The sequence below is a fragment of the Rhinoderma darwinii genome, chromosome 11 (genome assembly GCF_050947455.1).
Source record: "Rhinoderma darwinii isolate aRhiDar2 chromosome 11, aRhiDar2.hap1, whole genome shotgun sequence".
Taxonomy (NCBI): Eukaryota; Metazoa; Chordata; class Amphibia; order Anura; family Rhinodermatidae; genus Rhinoderma; species Rhinoderma darwinii.
Window position 1 is genome coordinate 91,873,884 of NC_134697.1, and position 21,041 is coordinate 91,894,924.

The 21,041-nt window shown below is 43.3% G+C and overlaps 1 protein-coding gene and 1 long non-coding RNA gene across 2 annotated transcripts in view; both read right to left on the reverse strand.

Annotated features, from left to right (window-relative positions):
- The window catches only part of LOC142663390 (uncharacterized), a 221,122-nt gene that overhangs the window by 38,848 nt on the left and 161,233 nt on the right, over positions 1–21,041 (reverse strand). The gene's annotated exons all lie outside the window — the stretch shown is intronic.
- LOC142663375 (histone H2A type 1-like) lies at positions 16,098–16,490 on the reverse strand. The gene has a single exon (XM_075841981.1). It carries the CDS (start codon positions 16,488–16,490, stop codon positions 16,098–16,100), a length of 393 nt encoding a protein of 130 aa, XP_075698096.1.

Genomic DNA, 21,041 nt, shown 5'->3' on the forward strand with positions numbered 1-21,041 from the left:
AGGAATAAGTACGAAATGCCTGTAATATAAAGGAACAGGGACAATATGCCGCTAATATGAAGGAATAGGGACATAATGCCTGTTATATGAAGAAACAGGGACATGATGCCTGTAAGATGAGGGAACAGGGACATAATGCCTGTAATAAGAAGGAACAGGGAAATAATGCCTGTAATAAGAAGGAACAGGGACATAATGCCGGTAAGATGAAGGAACAGGGACATAATGCCGGTAAGATGAAGGAACAGGGACATAATGCCGGTAATAAGAAGGAACAGGTACAAAATGCCTGTAAGATGAGGGAACAGGGACATAATGCCGGTAATATGAACGAACAGGGACAAAATTCCTGTAAGATGAAGGAACAGGGACATGATGCCGGTAATATGAAGGAACAGGGACATAATGCCTGTAAGATGAAGGAACAGGGACATAATGCCTGTAATATGAAGGAACAGGGACATAATGCCTGTAATAAGAAGGAACAGGGACAAAATGCCGGTAATATGAAGGAATAGGGACATAAAGCCTGTAATAAGAAGGAACAGGTACAAAATGCCTGTGATATTAAGGAACAGGGACATAATGCCTGTAAGATGAAGGAGCAGGGACATAATGCCGGTAATATGAAGGAATAGGGACGTAATGCCGGTAAGATGAGGGAGCAAGGACATAATGCCGGAAATATGAAGGAACAGGGACATAATGCCTGTAAGATGAGGGAACAGGGACATAATGCCGGTAATATGAAGGAACAGGGACATAATGCCGGTAATATGAAGGAACAAGGACATAATGCCAGTAATAAGAAGGAACAGGTACAAAATGCCTGTAATATGAAGGAACAGGGACATAATGCCTGCAAGATGAAGGAACAGGGACATAATCCCAGTAATATGAAGGAATAGGGACGTAATGCCGGTAAGATGAGGGAGCAGGGACATAATGCCGGTAATATGAAGGAACAGGGACATAATGCCTGTAAGATGAAGGAACAGAGACATAATGCCGGTAATATGAAGGAATAGGGACGTATTGCCGGTAAGATGAGGGAGCAGGGACATAATGCCGGTAATATGAAGGAACAGGGACATAATGCCTGTAAGATGAGGGAACAGGGACATAATGCCGGTAATATGAAGGAATAAGTACGAAATGCCTGTAATATAAAGGAACAGGGACAATATGCCGCTAATATGAAGGAATAGGGACATAATGCCTGTTATATGAAGAAACAGGGACATGATGCCTGTAAGATGAGGGAACAGGGACATAATGCCTGTAATAAGAAGGAACAGGGAAATAATGCCTGTAATAAGAAGGAACAGGGACATAATGCCTGTAATAAGAAGGAACAGGGACATAATGCCTGTAATATGAAGGAATAGGGGCATAATGCCTGTAAGATGAAGGAACTGGGACATAATGCCTGTAAGATGAAGGAATAGGGACATAATGCCGGTAATATGAAGGAACAGGGACATAATGCCTGTAATAAGAAGCAACAGGGACAAAATGCCGGTAATATGAAGGAATAGGGACATAAAGCCTGTAATAAGAAGGAACAGGGACATAATGCCTGTAAGATGAAGGAACAGGGACATAATGCCTGTAAGATGAAGGAACAGGGACATAATGCCTGTAAGATGAGGGAACAGGGACATAATGCCTGTAAGATGAAGGAACTGGGACATAATGCCTGTAAGATGAAGGAATAGGGACATAATGCCAGTAATATGAAGGAACAGGGATATAATGCCGGTAATATGAAGGAACAGGGACATAATGCCTGTAGTTAGAAGGAACAGGGACATAATGCCGGTAATATGAAGGAACAAGGAAATAATGCCTGTAATATGAAGGAACAGGGACATAATGGCTGTAAGATGAATGAACAGGGACATAATGCTGGTAATATGAAGGAATAGGGACATAATGCCAGTAAGATGAAGGAACAGGGACATGATGCCGGTAATATGAAGGAACAGGGACATAATGCCGGTAATATGAAGGAATAGGTACAAAATGCCTGTAATATAAAGGAACAGGGACATAATGCCTGTAAGATGAAGGAACAGGGACATAATGCCGGTAATATGAAGGAATAGGGACATAATGCCTGTAAGATGAGGAAACAGGGACATAATGCCTGTAATATGAAGGAACAGGGACATAATGCCTGTAATAAGAAGGAACAGGTACAAAATGCCTGTAATATTAAAGAACAGGGACATAATGCCTGTAAGATGAAGGAACAGGGACATAATGCCGGTAATATGAAGGAACAGGGACATAATGCCGGTAATATGAAGGAACAGGGATATAATGCCGGTAATATGAAGGAACAGGGACATAATGCCTGTAGTTAGAAGGAACAGGGACATAATGCCGGTAATATGAAGGAACAAGGAAATAATGCCTGTAATAAGAAGGAACAGGGACATAATGGCTGTAAGATGAATGAACAGGGACATAATGCTGGTAATATGAAGGAATAGGGACATAATGCCAGTAAGATGAAGGAACAGGGACATAATGCCGGTAATAAGAAGGAACAGGTACAAAATGCCTGTAAGATGAGGGAACAGGGACATAATGCCGGTAATATGAAAGAACAGGGACAAAATTCCTGTAAGATGAAGGAACAGGGACATGATGCCGGTAATATGAAGGAACAGGGACATAATGCCGGTAATATGAAGGAATAGGTACAAAATGCCTGTAATATAAAGGAACAGGGACATAATGCCTGTAAGATGAAGGAACAGGGACATAATGCCGGTAATATGAAGGAATAGGGACATAATGCCTGTAAGATGAGGAAACAGGGACATAATGCCTGTAATATGAAGGAACAGGGACATAATGCCTGTAATATGAAGGAATAGGTACAAAATGCCTGTAATATAAAGGAACAGGGACATAATGCCTGTAAGATGAAGGAACAGGGACATAATGGCTGTAAGATGAAGGAACAGGGACATAATGCCGGTAATATGAAGGAACAGGGACATAATGCCTGTAAGATGAGGGAACAGGGACATAATGCCGGTAATATGAAGGAATAGGGACGTAATGCCGGTAAGATGAGGGAACAGGGACATAATGCCGGTAATATGAAGGAATAGGTACAAAATGCCTGTAATATAAAGGAACAGGGACATAATGCCTGTAAGATGAAGGAACAGGGACATAATGCCTGCAAGATGAAGGAACAGGGACATAATCCCATTAATATGAAGGAATAGGGACGTAATGCCGGTAAGATGAGGGAACAGGGACATAATGCCGGTAATATGAAGGAATAGGTACAAAATGCCTGTAATATAAAGGAACAGGGACATAATGCCTGTAAGATGAGGGAGCGGGGACATAATGCCGGTAATATGAAGGAACAGGGAAATAATGCCTGTAAGATGAGGGAACAGGGACATAATGCCGGTATTATGAAGGAATAGGGACATAATGCCTGTTATATGAAGAAACAGGGACATGATGCCTGTAAGATGAGGGAACAGGGACATAATGCCTGTAATATGAAGGAATAGGGACATAATGCCTGTAAGATGAAGGAACAGGGACATAATGGCTGTAAGATGAATGAACAGGGACATAATGCTGGTAATATGAAGGAATAGGGACATAATGCCAGTAAGATGAAGGAACAGGGACATAATGCCGGTAATAAGAAGGAACAGGTACAAAATGCCTGTAAGATGAGGGAACAGGGACATAATGCCGGTAATATGAAAAAACAGGGACAAAATTCCTGTAAGATGAAGGAACAGGGACATGATGCCGGTAATATGAAGGAACAGGGACATAATGCCGGTAATATGAAGGAATAGGTACAAAATGCCTGTAATATAAAGGAACAGGGACATAATGCCTGTAAGATGAAGGAACAGGGACATAATGCCGATAATATGAAGGAACAGGGACATAATGCCGGTAATATGAAGGAATAGGTACAAAATGCCTGTAATATAAAGGAACAGGGACATAATGCCTGTAAGATGAAGGAACAGGGACATAATGCCGGTAATATGAAGGAATAGGGACATAATGCCTGTAAGATGAGGAAACAGGGACATAATGCCTGTAATATGAAGGAACAGGGACATAATGCCTGTAATAAGAAGGAACAGGTACAACATGCATGTAATATTAAGGAACAGGGACATAATGCCTGTAAGATGAAGGAACAGGGACATAATGGCTGTAAGATGAAGGAACAGGGACATAATGCTGGTAATATGAAGGAACAGGGACATAATGCCTGTAAGATGAGGGAACAGGGACATAATGCCGGTAATATGAAGGAACAGGGACATAATGCCTGTAATAAGAAGGAACAGGTACAAAATGCCTGTAATATAAAGGAACAGGGACATAATGCCTGCAAGATGAAGGAACAGGGACATAATCCCATTAATATGTAGGAATAGGGACGTAATGTCGGTAAGATGAGGGAGCAGGGACATAATGCCGGTAATATGAAGGAACAGGGACATAATGCCTGTAAGATGAGGGAACAGGGACATAATGCTGGTAATATGAAGGAATAGGTACAAAATGCCTGTAATATAAAGGAACAGGGACATAATGCCTGTAAGATGAAGGAACAGGGACATAATGCCGGTAATATGAAGGAATAGGGAGGTAATGCCTGTAAGATGAGGGAGCGGGGACATAATGCCGGTAATATGAAGGAACAGGGACATAATGCCTGTAAGATGAGGGAACAGGGACATAATGCCGGTAATATGAAGGAATAGGGGCATAATGCCGGTTATATGAAGAAACAGGGACATGATGCCTGTAAGATGAGGGAACAGGGACATAATGCCTGTAATATGAAGGAATAGGGACATAATGCCTGTAAGATGAAGGAACAGGGACATAATGCCTGTAAGATGAAGGAATAGGGACATAATGTCGGTAATATGAAGGAACAGGGACATAATACTGGTAATATGAAGGAACAGGGACATAATGCCTGTAATAAGAAGGAACAGGGACATAATGCCTGTAATAAGAAGGAACAGGGACATAATGCCGGTAATATGAAAGAACAGGGACAAAATTCCTGTAAGATGAAGGAACAGGGCCATGATGCCGGTAATATGAAGGAACAGGGACATAATGCCGGTAATATGAAGGAATAGGTACAAAATGCCTGTAATATAAAGGAACAGGGACATAATGCCTGTAAGATGAAGGAACAGGGACATAATGCCGGTAATATGAAGGAATAGGGACATAATGCCTGTAAGATGAGGAAACAGGGACATAATGCCTGTAATATGAAGGAACAGGGACATAATGCCGGTAATATGAAGGAATAGGTACAAAATGCCTGTAATATAAAGGAACAGGGACATAATGCCTGTAAGATGAAGGAACAGGGACATAATGCCGGTAATATGAAGGAATAGGGACATAATGCCTGTAAGATGAGGAAACAGGGACATAATGCCTGTAATATGAAGGAACAGGGACATAATGCCTGTAATAAGAAGGAACAGGTACAAAATGCCTGTAAGATGAAGGAACAGGGACATAATGGCTGTAAGATGAAGGAACAGGGACATAATGCCGGTAATATGAAGGAACAGGGACATAATGCCTGTAAGATGAGGGAACAAGGACATAATGCCGGTAATATGAAGGAACAGGGACATAATGCCTGTAATAAGAAGGAACAGGTACAAAATGCCTGTAATATAAAGGAACAGGGACATAATGCCTGCAAGATGAAGGAACAGGGACATAATCCCATTAATATGAAGGAATAGGGACGTAATGCCGGTAAGATGAGGGAGCAGGGACATAATGCCGGTAATATGAAGGAACAGGGACATAATGCCTGTAAGATGAGGGAACAGGGACATAATGCCGGTAATATGAAGGAACAGGGACATAATGCCTGTAAGATGAAGGAACAGGGACATAATGCCGGTAATATGAAGGAATAGGGAGGTAAATGCCTGTAAGATGAGGGAGCGGGGACATAATGCCGGTAATATGAAGGAATAGGGACATAATGCCTGTTATATGAAGAAACAGGGACATGATGCCTGTATGATGAGGGAACAGGGACATAATGCCTGTAATATGAAGGAATAGGGACATAATGCCTGTAAGATGAAGGAACAGGGACGTAATGCCTGTAAGATGAAGGAATAGGGACATAATGCCGGTAATATGAAGGAACAGGGACATAATGCCTGTAATAAGAAGGAACAGGGACATAATGCCGGTAATATGAAGGAACAGGGAAATAATGCCTGTAATATGAAGGAACAGGGACATAATGGCTGTAAGATGAATGAACAGGGACATAATGCCGGTAATATGAAGGAATAGGGACATAATGCCTGTAAGATGAAGGAACAGGGACATAATGCATGTAAGATGAAGGAACAGGGACATAATGCCTGTAATAAGAAGGAACAGGTACATAATGCCTGTAATATAAAGGAACGGGGACATAATGCCTGTAAGATGAAGGAACAGGGACATAATGCCGGTAATAAGAAGGAACTGGGACATAATGCCTGTAATATGAAGGAACAGGGACATAATGCTTGTAAGATGAAGGAACAGGTACAAAATGGCTGTAATAAGAAGGTACAGGGACATAATGCCTGTAATAAGAAGGAACAGGGACATAATGCCTGTAAGATGAAGGAACAGGGACATAATGCCGGTAATATGAAGGAATAGGTACAAAATGCCTGTAATATAAAGGAACAGGGACATAATGCCTGTAAGATGAAGGAACAGGGACAAAATGCCGGTAATATAAAGGAATAGGGACACAATTCCGGTATTATGAAGGAACAGGGACATAATGCCTGTAATAAGAAGGAACAGGGACATAATGCCGGTAATATGAAGGAACAGGGAAATAATGCCTGTAATATGAAGGAACAGGGACATAATGGCTGTAAGATGAATGAACAGGGACATAATGCTGGTAATATGAAGGAATAGGGACATAATGCCTGTAAGATGAAGGAACAGGGACATAATACCTGTAAGATGAAGGAACAGGGACATAATGCCGGCAATAAGAAGGAACAGGTACAAAATGCCTGTAAGATGAGGGAACAGGGACATAATGCCTGTAATAAGAAGGAGCAGGGACATAATGCCGATAATATGAAGGAGCAGGGACATAATGCCGATAATATGAAGGAACAGGGACGTAATGCCGATAATATGAAGGAACAGGGACATAATGCAGGTAATATGAAGGAACAGGGACGTAATGCCGGTAATATGAAGGAACAGGGACGTAATGCCGATAATATGAAGAAACAGGCACATAATGCCGGTAAGATGAGGGAAAAGGGACATAATGCGGGTAAGATGAGGGAACAGGGACTAAATGTGGGTAAGATGAAGGAACAGGGACAAAATGCCGGTAAGATGAAGGAGCAGGGACATAATGCCGATAATATGAAGGAGCAGGGACATAATGCCGATAATATGAAGGAACAGGGACGTAATGCCGATAATATGAAGGAACAGGCACATAATGACGGTTCAAATGAGGGAACAGGGACATAATGCCGGTAAGATGAGGGGAAAGGGAATTAATGCCGGTTATATGAAAAAACAAGGACATAATGCCTGTAATATGAAGGAACAGGGACAAAATGCCTGTAATATGAAAGAACAGGGACGAAATGCCGGTAATATGAAGGAACAGGGACATAATGCCGGTAATATGAAGGAACAGGGACAGAATGCCTGTAATATGAAGGAACAGGGACATGTTGCCGGTAATATGAAGGAATAGGGACATGATGCCGGTAATATTAAGGAACAGGGAGATAATGCCTGTAAGATGAAGAAACAGGGACATAATGCCTCAAAGATGAGGGAACAGGCACATATTACCGGCATTATGTCCCTGTGCCCTCCTACACGGGACATAATGCTAGTAATATGAGGGGACAGGGACATTATGCCTGTAATATGAAGGAACAGGGACGTAATGCCGGTAAGATGAGGGAAAAGGGACATAATGCCGATAATATGAAGGAACAGGGAAATCATGTCTGTAATATGAAGGAGCAGGGACATAATGCCGATAATAGGAAGGAGCAGGGACGTAATGCCGATAATATGAAGGAACAGAGACGTAATGCCGATAATATGAAGGAACAGGAACATAATGCCGGTAATATGAATGAACAGAGACGTAATGCCGATAATATGAAGGAACAGGGACATAATGCCGATAATATGAAGGAACAGGGAAATAATGGCGGTAATATGAAGGAACAGGGACATAATGCCTGTAATATGAAGGAACAGGGAAATAATGCCTGTAATATGAAGGAACAGGGACATAATGCCGGTAAGATGAGGGAACAGGGACATAATGCCGGTAAGATGAGGGAACAGGGACTTAATGTCGGTTATATGAAGGAACAGGGACATAATGCCGGTAATATGAAGGAACAGAGACGTAATGCCGATAATATGAAGGAACAGGGACATAATGCCGATAATATGAAGGAACAGGGAAATAATGGCGGTAATATGAAGGAACAGGGACATAATGCCTGTAATATGAAGGAACAGGGAAATAATGCCTGTAATTTGAAGGAACAGGGACATAATGCCGGTAAGATGAGGGAACAGGGACATAATGCCGGTAAGATGAGGGAACAGGGACTTAATGTCGGTTATATGAAGGAACAGGGACATAATGCCGGTAATATGAAAGAAGAAGGACATAATGCCTGTAATATTAAGGAACAGGGACAAAATGCCTGTAATATGAAGGAAACAGGACATAATGCTGGTAACAGGGACATAATGCCGGTAATATGAAGGAACAGGGACGTAATGCTGGTAATATGAAGGAACAGGGACGTAATGCTGGTAATATGAAGAAACAGGGACGTAATGCCGATAATATGAAGGAGCAGGGACGTAATGCCGGTAATATGAGGGAACAGGGACATAATGCCGGTAATATGAAGGAACAGGGACGTATTGCCGGTAATATGAAGGAACAGGGACGTAATGCCGGTAATATGAAGGAATAGGGACGTAATTCCGGTAATATGAAGGAACAGGAACGTAAAGCCGGTAATATGAAGGAACAGGGACATAATGCTGGTAAGATGAGGGAACAGGGGCATAATGCCTGTAATATGAAGGAACAGGGAAATAATGCCGGTAATATAAAGGAACAGGGACATAATTCCGATAATATGAAGGAACAGGGACATAATGCCGATAATATGGAGGAACAGGGAAATAATGCCGGTAATATAAAGGAACAGGGACATAATGCCGATAATATGGAGGAACAGGGAAATAATGCTGGTAATATGAAGGAGCAGGGAAATAATGCTTGTAATATGAAGGAACAGGGACATAATGGCGGTAAGATGAGAGAACAGGGACATAATGCCGGTAAAATGAGGGAACAGGGACAAAATGCCGGTAAGATGAGGGAACAGGGACATAATGCCAGTAAGATGAGGGAACAGGGACAAAATGCCGGTAAGATGAGGGAAAAGGAACTTAATGCAGATAATATGAAGGAACAGGGACGTAATGCCGATAATATGAAGGAACAGGGACATAATGCCGATAATATGAAGGAACAGAGACGTAATGCCAATAATATGAAGGAACAGGACATAATGCTGGTAATATGAAGGAACAGGGTCATAATGCCGGTAATATGAAGGAATAGGGACGCAATTCTGGTAATATGAAGAAACAGGGACGTAATGCCGATAATATAAAGGAGCAGGGACGTAATGCCGGTAATATGAGGGAATAGGGACATAATGCCGGTAATATGAAGGAATAGGGATGCAATTTCGGTAATATGAAGGAGCAGGGACGTAATACTGGTAATATGAAGAAACAGGGACGTAATGCCGATAATATGAAATAGCAGGGAGGTAACGCCGGTAATATTAAGGAACAGGGACATAATGCCTGTAAGATGAGGGAACAGGGACATATTACCGGCATTATGTCCCTGTACCCTCCTATAATGCCTGTAATATGAAGGAACAGGAAAATAATGCCGGTAATATGAAGGAACAGGGACATAATGTCTGTAATATGAAGGAACAGGGACGTATTGCCGGTAATATGAAGGAATAGGGACGTAATTCCGGTAATATGGAGGAACAGGCACATAATGCCGGTTCAAATGAGGGAACAGGGACATAATGCCGGTTAGGTGAGGGACCAGGGACAAAATGCCGGTAATATGAGGGAACAGGGACATAATGCCTGTAATATGAAGGAACAGGGACAAAATGCCTGTAATATGAAGGAAGAGGGACATAATGCTGGTAATATGAAGGAACAGAAACATAATTCCGGTAATATAAAGGAATCGGGACGCAATTCTGGTAATATGAAGGAACAGGGACGTAATGCCGATAATATGAAGGAACAGGGACATAATGTCTGTAATATGAGAGAACAGGGACATAAAGCCGGTAATATGAAGGAACAGGGACATAATGTCTGTAATATGAGAGAACAGGGACATAAAGCCGGTAATATGAAGGAACAGGGACATGAAGCCTGTAATATGAAGGATCAGGGACATAATGCCTGTAATATGAGGGGGCAGGGACATTATGCCGGTAATATGAAGGAACAGGGACATAATGCCGGTAAAATGAAGGAACAGGGACATAATGCCTGTAATATGAAGGAACAGGGACATAATGCCGGTACGATGAGGGAACAGGGACACAAAAAAAGCCTGTAATATGAAGGAACAGGGACGTAAAGCCTGTGATATGAAGGAACAGGGACATAATTCCTGTAATATGAAAGTACAAGGACATAATGTGGGTAAGATGAAGGAACAGGGACAAAATGCCGGTAAGATGAGGGAACAGGGACAAAATGCCGGTAAGATGAGGGAACAGGGACGTAATGCAGATAATATGAAGGAGCAGGGACATAATGCCGATAATATGAAGGAACAGGGACGTAATGCTGGTAATATGAAGGAGCAGGGACATAATGCCGATAATATGAAGGAACTGGGACGTAATGCCGATAATATGAAGGAGCAGGGACGTAATGCCGTTAATATGAAGGAACAGGGACGTAATTCCGGTAATATGAAGGAACAGGCACATAATGCCGGTTCAAATGAGGGAACAGGGACATAATGCCGTTAAGATGAGGGAACAGGGACATAATGGCAGTTATAGAAGGAACAGGGACATAATGCCGATAATATGAAAGAACAAGGACATAATGCTTATTATATGAAGGAACAGGGACAAAATGCCTGTAATATGAAGGAACAGGGAAATAATGCATGTAATATGAAGGAACAGGGACGTATTGCCGGTAATATGAAGGAATAGGGACGTAATTCCGGTAATATGGAGGAACAGGAACGTAATGCCGGTAAGATGAAAGAACAGGGACATAATGCCGGTAAGATAAGGGAACAGGGACAAAATGCCGGTAAGATGAGGGAACAGGGACATAATGCCGGTAGTATGAAGGAACAGGGACGTAATTCCGGTAATATGGAGGAACAGGAACGTAATGCCGGTAAGATGAAAGAACAGGGACATAATGCCGGTAAGATAAGGGAACAGGGACAAAATGCCGGTAAGATGAGGGAACAGGGACGTAATGCCGGTAGTATGAAGGAACAGGGACGTAATGCCGGTAATATGAAGGAACAGGGACGTAATGCCGGTAAGATAAGGGAACAGGGACATAATGCCGTTAATATGAAGGAACAGGGACGTAATGCCAGTTCAAATGAGGGTACAGGGACATAATGCCGGTAAGATGAGGGAACAGGGACATAATGCCGGTACGATGAAGGAACAGGGACCTAATGCCTGTAATATGAAGGAACAAGGACATAATGCCTGTAAGATGAGGGAACAGGGACGTATTGTCGGTAATATGAAGGAACAGGGAAATAATGCTGGTAATATGAAGGAACAGGGACGTATTGTCGGTAATATGAAGGAATAGGGACGTAATTCCGGTAATATGGAGGAACAGGCACATAATAGCGGTTCAAATGAGGGAACAGGGACATAATGCCGGTTAGCTGAGGGAACAGGGACTTAATGCCGGTTATATGAAGGAACAGGGACATAATGCCGGTAATATGAGGAAACAGGGACATAATGCCGGTAATATGAAGGAACAGGGACAAAATGCCTGTAATATGAAGGAACAGGACATAATGCTGGTAATATGAAGGAACAGGGACATAATGCCAGTAATATGAAGGAATAGGGACGCAATTCCGGTAATATGAAGGAACTGGGACGTAATGCTGGTAATATGAAGGAACAGGGACGTAATGCCGATAATATGAAGGAACAGGCACATAATGCCGGTTCAAATGAGGGAACAGGGACATAATGCCGGTAATATGAAAGAACAAGGACATAATGCCTGTAATATGAAGGAACAGGGACATAATGCCAGTAATATGAAGGAATAGGGACGCAATTCTGGTAATATGAAGGAACAGGGACGTAATGCTGGTAATATGAAGAAACAGGGACTTAATGCCGATAATATGAAGGAGCAGCGACGTAATGCCGGTAATATGAGGGAACAGGGACATATTACCGGCATTATGTCCCTGTATCCTCCTAAAGTGGACATAATGGCAGTAATATGAAGGAACAGGGACGTAATGCTGGTAATATAAAGTAACAGGGAAATAATGCCGGTAATATGAAGGAACAGGGACATAATGCCTGTAATATGAAGGAACAGGGACATAATGCCTGTAATATGATTGAACAGGGACGTAATGCCGGTAATATGATTGAACAGGGACGTAATGCCGGTAAGATGAAGGAACAGGGACATAATGCCAAAAAGATGAGGGAACAGGGACAAAATGCCGGTAAGATGAGGGAACAGGGACATTATCTCGGTAGTATGAAGGAACAGGGACGTAATGCCGGTAATATGAAGGAACAGTGACGTAATGCCGGTAAGATGAAGGAACAGGGACAACATATTCCTGTAATATGAAGGAACAGGACATAATGCCGGTAATATGAAGGAATAGGGACGCAATTCTGGTAATATGAAGGAACAGGGACGTAATGCTGGTAATATGAAGAAACAGGGACGTAATGCCGATAATATGAAGGAGCAGGGACGTAATGCCGGTAATATGAGGGAACAGGGACATAATGCCTGTAATATGAAGGAACAGGGACATAATGCCGGTAAGATGAGGGAACAAGGACACAAAAAGCCTGTAATATGAAGGAACAGGGACGTAATGCCTGTTATATGAAGGAACAGGGACATAATGCTTGTAATATGAAGGAACAGGACATAATGCCGGTAAGATGAGGGAACAGGGACGTAATGCAGATAATATGAAGGAGCAGGGACATAATGCCGATAATATGAAGGAACAGGGACGTAATGCCGATAATATGAAGGAACAGGGACGTAATGCCGATAATATGAACGAACAGGGACATAATGCCGATAATATGAAGGAACGGGGACGTAATGCCGATAATATGAAGGAACAGGGACGTAATGCCGATAATATGAAGGAACAGGCACATAATGCCGGTTCAAATGAGGGAACAGGGACATAATGCCGGTAAGATGAGGGAACAGGGACATAATGCCGGTAAGATGAAGGTACAGGGACTTAATGCCGGTTATATGAAGGAACAGGGACATAATGCCGGTAATATGAAAGAACAAGGACATAATGCCTGTAATATAAAGGAACAGGGACAAAATGCCTGTAATATGAAGGAACAGGACAAAATGCTGGTAATATGAAGGAACAGGGACATAATGCCTGTAATATGAAGGAATAGGGACGCAATGCTGGTAATATGAAGGAACAGGGACGTAATGCTGGTAATATGAAGAAACAGGGACTTAATGCCGATAATATGAAGGAGCAGGGACGTAATGCCTGTAATATGAGGGAACAGGGACATAATACCTGTAATATGAAGGAACAGGGACATAATGCCTGTAATATGAAGGAACAGGGACGTATTGCCGGTAATATGAAGGAACAGGGACGTAATGCCGGTAATATGAAGGAATAGGGACGTAGTTCCGGTAAGATGAAGGAACAGGGACATAATGCAAAAAAGATGAGTGAACAGGGACAAAATGGCGGTAAAATGAGGGAACAGGGACATAATGCCGGTAATATGAAAGAACAGGGACAAAATTCCTGTAAGATGAAGGAACAGGGACATGATGCCGGTAATATGAAGGAACAGGGACATAATGCCGGTAATATGAAGGAATAGGTACAAAATGCCTGTAATATAAAGGAACAGAGACATAATGCCTGTAAGATGAAGAAACAGGGACGTAATGCCGATAATATGAAGGAGCAGGGACGTAATGCCGGTAATATGAGGGAACTGGGACATAATGTCTGTAATATTAAGGAACAGGGACATAATGCCTGTAAGATGAGGAACAGGGACATATTACCGGCATTATGTCCCTGTACCCTCCTACAGTGAACATAATGCCGGTTATATGAAGTAACAGGGAAATTATGCCGGTAATTTGAAGGAACAGGGACGTATTGCCGGTAATATGAAGGAACAGGGACGTAATGCCGGTAATATGAAGGAATAGGGACGTAATTCCGGTAATATAGAGGAACAGGCAGATAATTCCGGTTAAAATGAGGGAACAGGGACATAATGCCGGTAAGGTGAGGGAGCAGGGACATAATAGCGTCCTAGAAGCAGCAGGCTGAATTGGGTCTTAGACCAGGGAATGTTAATGTGAAGGGAAAGAGTACCTTAGTGCTATACTTGCTGGCGAGTGATCCTCCGGCAGTAATACACCTCGTAGCGGCGCTGCCGGACGCCGTTTGTGCCGATGCCTGCACGTACAGGAGTGGCAGAAACACCGCTGAATATCCGCTCAGTTGCTCATAGCGCTGTATAAGCGCCCGAGCAGTGGATCAAACAGCGGACTTGCGGTGTTGCTTCTTCGGCGTCCAGCTTGCTGCTGGGCAACGTGCTTTCCGCAATCCTTGGAGAGAGGGCCAGTGTTTTCTTAGCTGCTGTCACTGCTACTAATGTTACGAGATTCTTACAACAAACAATAAATCTGTTACTGGGACCAACTTTGACACAAGTATCTGCTCGGCTCGTATCTCATTCTGCCGGACGGCTGGGATTAATAAGGCTGCTGGCAATAAATCTGTTAGCCTCTAGTACTAATAATGAATCTGTCTGCTGTCCCGATATAGGACTCACTTTATTACAGTAACGCGTGCAGTTTCTTGCAGAGCAACATTTAGTGAGACGCATTCAATGAATGAAAAAGGAGAAACTGATGCAGCTGATACGGCATTTTACAAGAGCAAAACCCAATGTTGGAGGGGCCGTGTTTTCCAAGCTGCTCTCATTGCTACAAATGTTACGAGATTTTCAAAACTAACTACCAATTTGTAGCACCAAGTTCCACATAAGTATGGACTTGCATTGTCTTGTATGTCACTTTGCCAGACTGCTGGTATAATCGAGCTGCTGGCAATACAATGACAGGAAACAGAATGCACCTATTTCTACTTCGTACTAACACTGTGCGTTGTCTATACTTAGGACTCACCTCATCCCACTAACGCATGAAGTTGCTGCAGAGTAACATTTACTGAGACGCATTCGAAGAATCCAGTGAGACTGGAAGATATAATTTAAGACACTATGTAGTCGGGGGCGGGTTGTAGATCATGAACACGAAACACTGGAGTAGTTGTACTATTAATGTGTCCTGTACAGTATAGTTAGTGCACCAATGAGGACAGCGCCACCATCTGCACGAGGCAGTAGTGAATGTATAGGTAATGAGTAACGCAGAAGTTCTACACCCACCCACCGTACGGCTTCCTCTTCAATGTTTATCCCCGCGGTATATGAATTCATATGGCTAGATCTCTGTACAAGCAGAGCCACTTATCTGGCGCAGAACGTTTACATATCGGAGATCAGCGGTGAGAGCTCTGTTCTAAGGATCACGTGGGCGGCTCTTAAAAGAGCCTTTGTGGTTAAATGTGGGATAAGCGGCGCTCACTTGCTCTTGGCGCTTTTGCTGCTCTCGGTCTTCTTGGGCAGCAGAACGGCCTGGATGTTGGGCAGGACGCCTCCCTGAGCGATGGTCACACCACCCAGCAGCTTGTTGAGCTCCTCGTCATTGCGCACGGCCAGCTGCAGGTGACGGGGGATGATTCGTGTCTTCTTGTTGTCCCGGGCGGCATTTCCGGCCAGTTCCAGGATCTCAGCGGTCAGATATTCCAGCACAGCGGCCAGGTAGACCGGAGCGCCGGCGCCGACCCTCTGAGCGTAGTTGCCCTTGCGGAGAAGTCTGTGCACACGACCGACAGGGAACTGAAGTCCTGCCCGGGATGAGCGGGTCTTGGCTTTAGCCCGCACTTTGCCTCCTTGCTTTCCTCTTCCAGACATGTCTATTATCTGATCAGATCTAACGGCTGCGCTCCCACCGTCACTTCTTATACCCGGATGGAGCAGAGAGCTTCTTCTCTGATTGGCCGCATCTAAAACTGATATTCAACGACAGACACTGTAGCCAATGAGGAAGTAGAATATTTCTATAGACTCGCAGATAACACCACGCCCCCTCCTCTGTCTCTACCAACAGGAACATCTCCCGCCTGAACTCGAATGGAGCAGGAATAAAGCAGCAGCGGCGGCGGATTCTTCTCATTAGGCGCCAAGTAATGTGCCCCGTCCCCGCAGGAAGGACCCAAAGGCTCTTCTAAGAGCCCCCACCAAGTCTACAACAGAGCTGCCGCCTCCATCTTGTGCTTATTCGTGCGCATGTCTTTATTCCCGCTGGTCTCCCATGTCTGGAAGAGTCGTTCAGTCCGTGCAGCCGCTCCTTCATGCTGCAGGATATGGGGGAACATTCCCGGGTGTGATAGCGCAGAGCTGCTGCTGCTGCATTAGGGGCTTATCTGCGGGCTGCACGGGCTGATTCTTCTCTATCCAACGATACCGTGAAACGCACAATTCCAATGTACCAATCTCCAGTATAAAGGTGGTGACGTACAAACATGTAACACGTCTTTATTACATCCGTATCGTTCCCGAATTACCGGCATTATGTCCGTTCCCTAATATTAGTGCCATTATGTCCCCTGTAGGAGGGTACAGGGACACAATGCCGGTAACATGTCCCTGTTACCTTATCTTCCAGACATTATGTCCTTGTTACTTATTATTACCGGCATTACGTCCCTGTTCCTACATATTACCGCATTATGTCCCTATTCTATTACAACGTGTAGAAGAAACCAGAGACTGCTCCAATAACCAGGCATAGACACCAGAGTCTGCTCCACTTGTATTACAATACCCGGCTCAGAGGAGACACCAGAGTCTGCTCCACTTGTATTACAATACCCGGCACAGAGGAGACACCAGAGTCTGCTCCACTTGTATTACAATACCCGGCACAGAGGATACACCAGAGTCTGCTCCGCCTGTATTACAATAACCACCCTTTATCCAGTCCTCGCCAGTGTGATTGCTTGTTCTCTATCGGCGTCAAGCAGTTTCCCTGGCAACTATGTTATAAATCTGACTACTACCCTCATCATTGTTATTTACAGATGTCCCGTCTCCTAATGTACAATGTTCCGTTTCTTCTGGACAGTGTGATATTGGGACGGGTCATATGCCCGCAGGATCAGTGTCCCGGCTTCCTCACACGCGGCAATGTCCCTCCCTGTCCGGCAGCCACATAATGTATGAAGCAGCATCTGCACCGACACGAGAGCGGCCGCACATAGAACAGGGGGACTAGCGGGAGGCCAGACAATAGCAGGCACAGCTCTGTTGTAGACAAGGTGGGTGGCTCTTAGAAGAGCCTTTGTGTTCTTACTGCAGGGACGGGGCACATTACTTGGCGCTGGTGTACTTGGTGACGGCCTTGGTGCCCTCGGACACGGCGTGCTTGGCCAGCTCTCCAGGCAGCAGCAGGCGCACGGAAGTCTGGATCTCCCGGGAGGTGATGGTGGAGCGCTTGTTGTAGTGAGCCAGGCGGGAGGCTTCCCCTGCGATGCGCTCGAAGATGTCATTGACGAAGGAGTTCATGATGCCCATAGCCTTGGACGAGATGCCGGGGTCAGGGTGGACCTGCTTGAGCACCTTGTACACGTAAATGGCGTAACTCTCCTTCCTGCTCTTTCTCCGCTTCTTGCCGTCCTTCTTCTGTGTCTTGGTCACGGCTTTCTTGGAGCCCTTCTTGGGCGCCGGGGCAGACTTGGCGGGCTCAGGCATGATAACACACTGCGATCTACTCACAACTGAGATAATGGAATGCTTCACCCTCCCACCGCTGCTGTATTTATACACGGGCTATGCAAATGAGCAACGCTGGCTGACCGCTGTTCTACTGGAAGAGCAAGTCATGTGACTGTGATCGCAATTTGAGTCACGTTACGCCTTGATCTCCATGCAGGTTCAAATCAGGTGGGGGGGGGGCGAGCTGCTCGGAGAAGTAACAGATACACTGAGACGTTTCTCAAGGCAAAATACTTCTGACTTTATTTAACTGTAGTGGTCGCTTTTATAGCGTCAGAACAAAAACATTCCATAACATATGAGTCATCTGTATATTCAATAAAACCCATTGGTGGAACACAAGGTATTCCCTTTTATGCTTAGGGGGGTTGGTCAAGTGATTGACTGCCATCTGTTCGCAATTTCAAAAGAGACAGCAGAGCAGCTGCAAACTATTTCTTCTCTTACCCTTTCTAAAATACCCATTCTACTGTAACACATGCTCTCCTCTATAACATTTCACTCCTTGGGGCCCCAGATACATTATACATATATTTATTCCATAACAATCCCTCCTTTTGTGATTTTACCAACACCTAAATTCCAATGCTACTTCTATCTCCTGATAGCAAGGCTTCGATCCATTTCTTCACTTGATTCACACAGGTATGTAGGTGGGGTAATCTCACAACACTCTTTCATCATAATGTATAGGCCTCTGTTTGAATGCTTCCCTTATTTTGCAAAATGTATAACAATTGAAACATGTAAGCAATATAAACAATATTATGAAACATATCAAGGGTTGGAATAACACGTGCAGTATCTTAGTGGCAGTGGGGGAAAATCCTGTAAATATGTCATACCAATGATGGGCACTAGCATCTTTTATTGCTGACGATAAATGTATTACTTCCTTAGCTGCTATTGTAGCCAATACTTTCACTTTACTTAGAGTTACATTATGGGCTGCTATCAATTTCTTTACGTCTTTAGACTTTTGTAACACTTGTTTTAACTCTTCCAGTGGCAAACTAAAATTTCCATAGGGCAAAGGTTCAGGTACCCATACAGTGGACATTATTTCTTCTAAAGTAGGCAGGAACACTATAGTTTGGTTCCCCCAAGTCAAATGCGTCACATTGTATAGACATCCTGAAAATGGTCCTATGAGATTAAACTGGCTAAGGGTCTGCTTGTCGTTAGTTATTAAACATACATGCTGTGGACCTACTTCAATATAAACCTGTAGGTTAGCTTCTGGGATTATAGTGAGTGCGCATACATTATCCTGGTGCTGCATTAGACAGGGTTCATATATCCCTGACTGCTGATTACATACATATCCTTGCTCTGTTAATTGGCACAAATCTATATTCCTGGTCTTATTTTGAGAATCTATGTGTGTTCCTTTCATTTCTGGCATCCAATATTGTCCTAATAATGTCACCGGATCAATCATTACCATTGGCATAACAATAAATTTGCATAATAGAGTAGGATTTTTCACATTAAATGCGATTAGTCTTCCTGCACACCATTTAGGTGGACACTCAGTATACTCAGGCTGGAACAATAACCACATATCATTTCTCTCTCCTACGGGCAGAATGTCTGTCCATTGCCTAACATGACTACTAAACAATTTATTCTTAAAATTATTCATCTGTTCTTGTTGCCACATCGTTTTAAGCGTACATACTGTCCAATTTACAAAAGTTGATACATTCTGTAATGTTCTATATTCGGTTAGCATACTTTCATTAAAAACATTTAGAAACAGTTCATCTATAGCTAACCCTTTCTGTTGTATGGCAAAGGTAGTAGGTAACCATGAGGCACCTCTCCTTAATGCAGTAGATGTGTCGTCTCCCACTGAGTTTAATTTGTTCATAACTGTTTCTACCTGTATACCATTCAATACTCCTAATCCCGTTCCTACCCCTCCTAATAGCGGGTCATACCATTCTCTTTTTTGTCTATGACAGCTGGGGGATTCAGGGAAGGAAATATTGAAGTGTACATTATTTTTCTGCTGTTGGGTTACAGCGCTCTTACAAGTGTGTGCGATTCTTTCCAGACTTTGTACTGTTATATGTGGCTTAAAACTATCTCTTAAAATTGTTATCAAGAATACAAAATATCTTCTATTTCTTATTTGGCTATTATTCATACATAATATCATCCCATCAGTTTATTTTATTACAATCGTAGAGTTGAGCCTCTCCTTGTTGCATCTTTCATAAGTCTTATTTATCATTTTGTTTCTATTTTTACTGGTTGTACATTTCTGTAGATACTGTAAATCTGGTTCATAACAACAAAACAACAGCCGTCTCTTCTTGTATGCTAATGTTGGCTGTTTTGTCTATGTGAAGGTACACAGTCCCTCCATGTGGTCCTTTTCTCCAAGTCCCTTCGGTTGTAGTCACATTTGTAGTATAACACGGGGCATTGGCCTTACAGGTGTAGTTACCCTGCTTTCTATCCACTGTGGCATTCGCCCACCCTGTCCTGAACTGTTCCAGTGATTCTGTACTGATTACGTGTACAGGAGTAGCAGTTCTGCCTTTTTGTATAAGAGCACACGCAACAACCGCCGCAACAACCGCAAAGATCTTCATTCTTCTGGCTGAAGAACCTTTTTACAATGACTGGCGTGAATCCAGCTTGCCTTTCCTTGTAGCTTCACTGAGGTGCTTGTAACGA

Bases quoted from the DNA above. Each gene is read 5' to 3' on its own strand.
- LOC142663375 (XM_075841981.1), bottom strand. From the start codon at position 16,490: ATGTCTGGAAGAGGAAAGCAAGGAGGCAAAGTGCGGGCTAAAGCCAAG.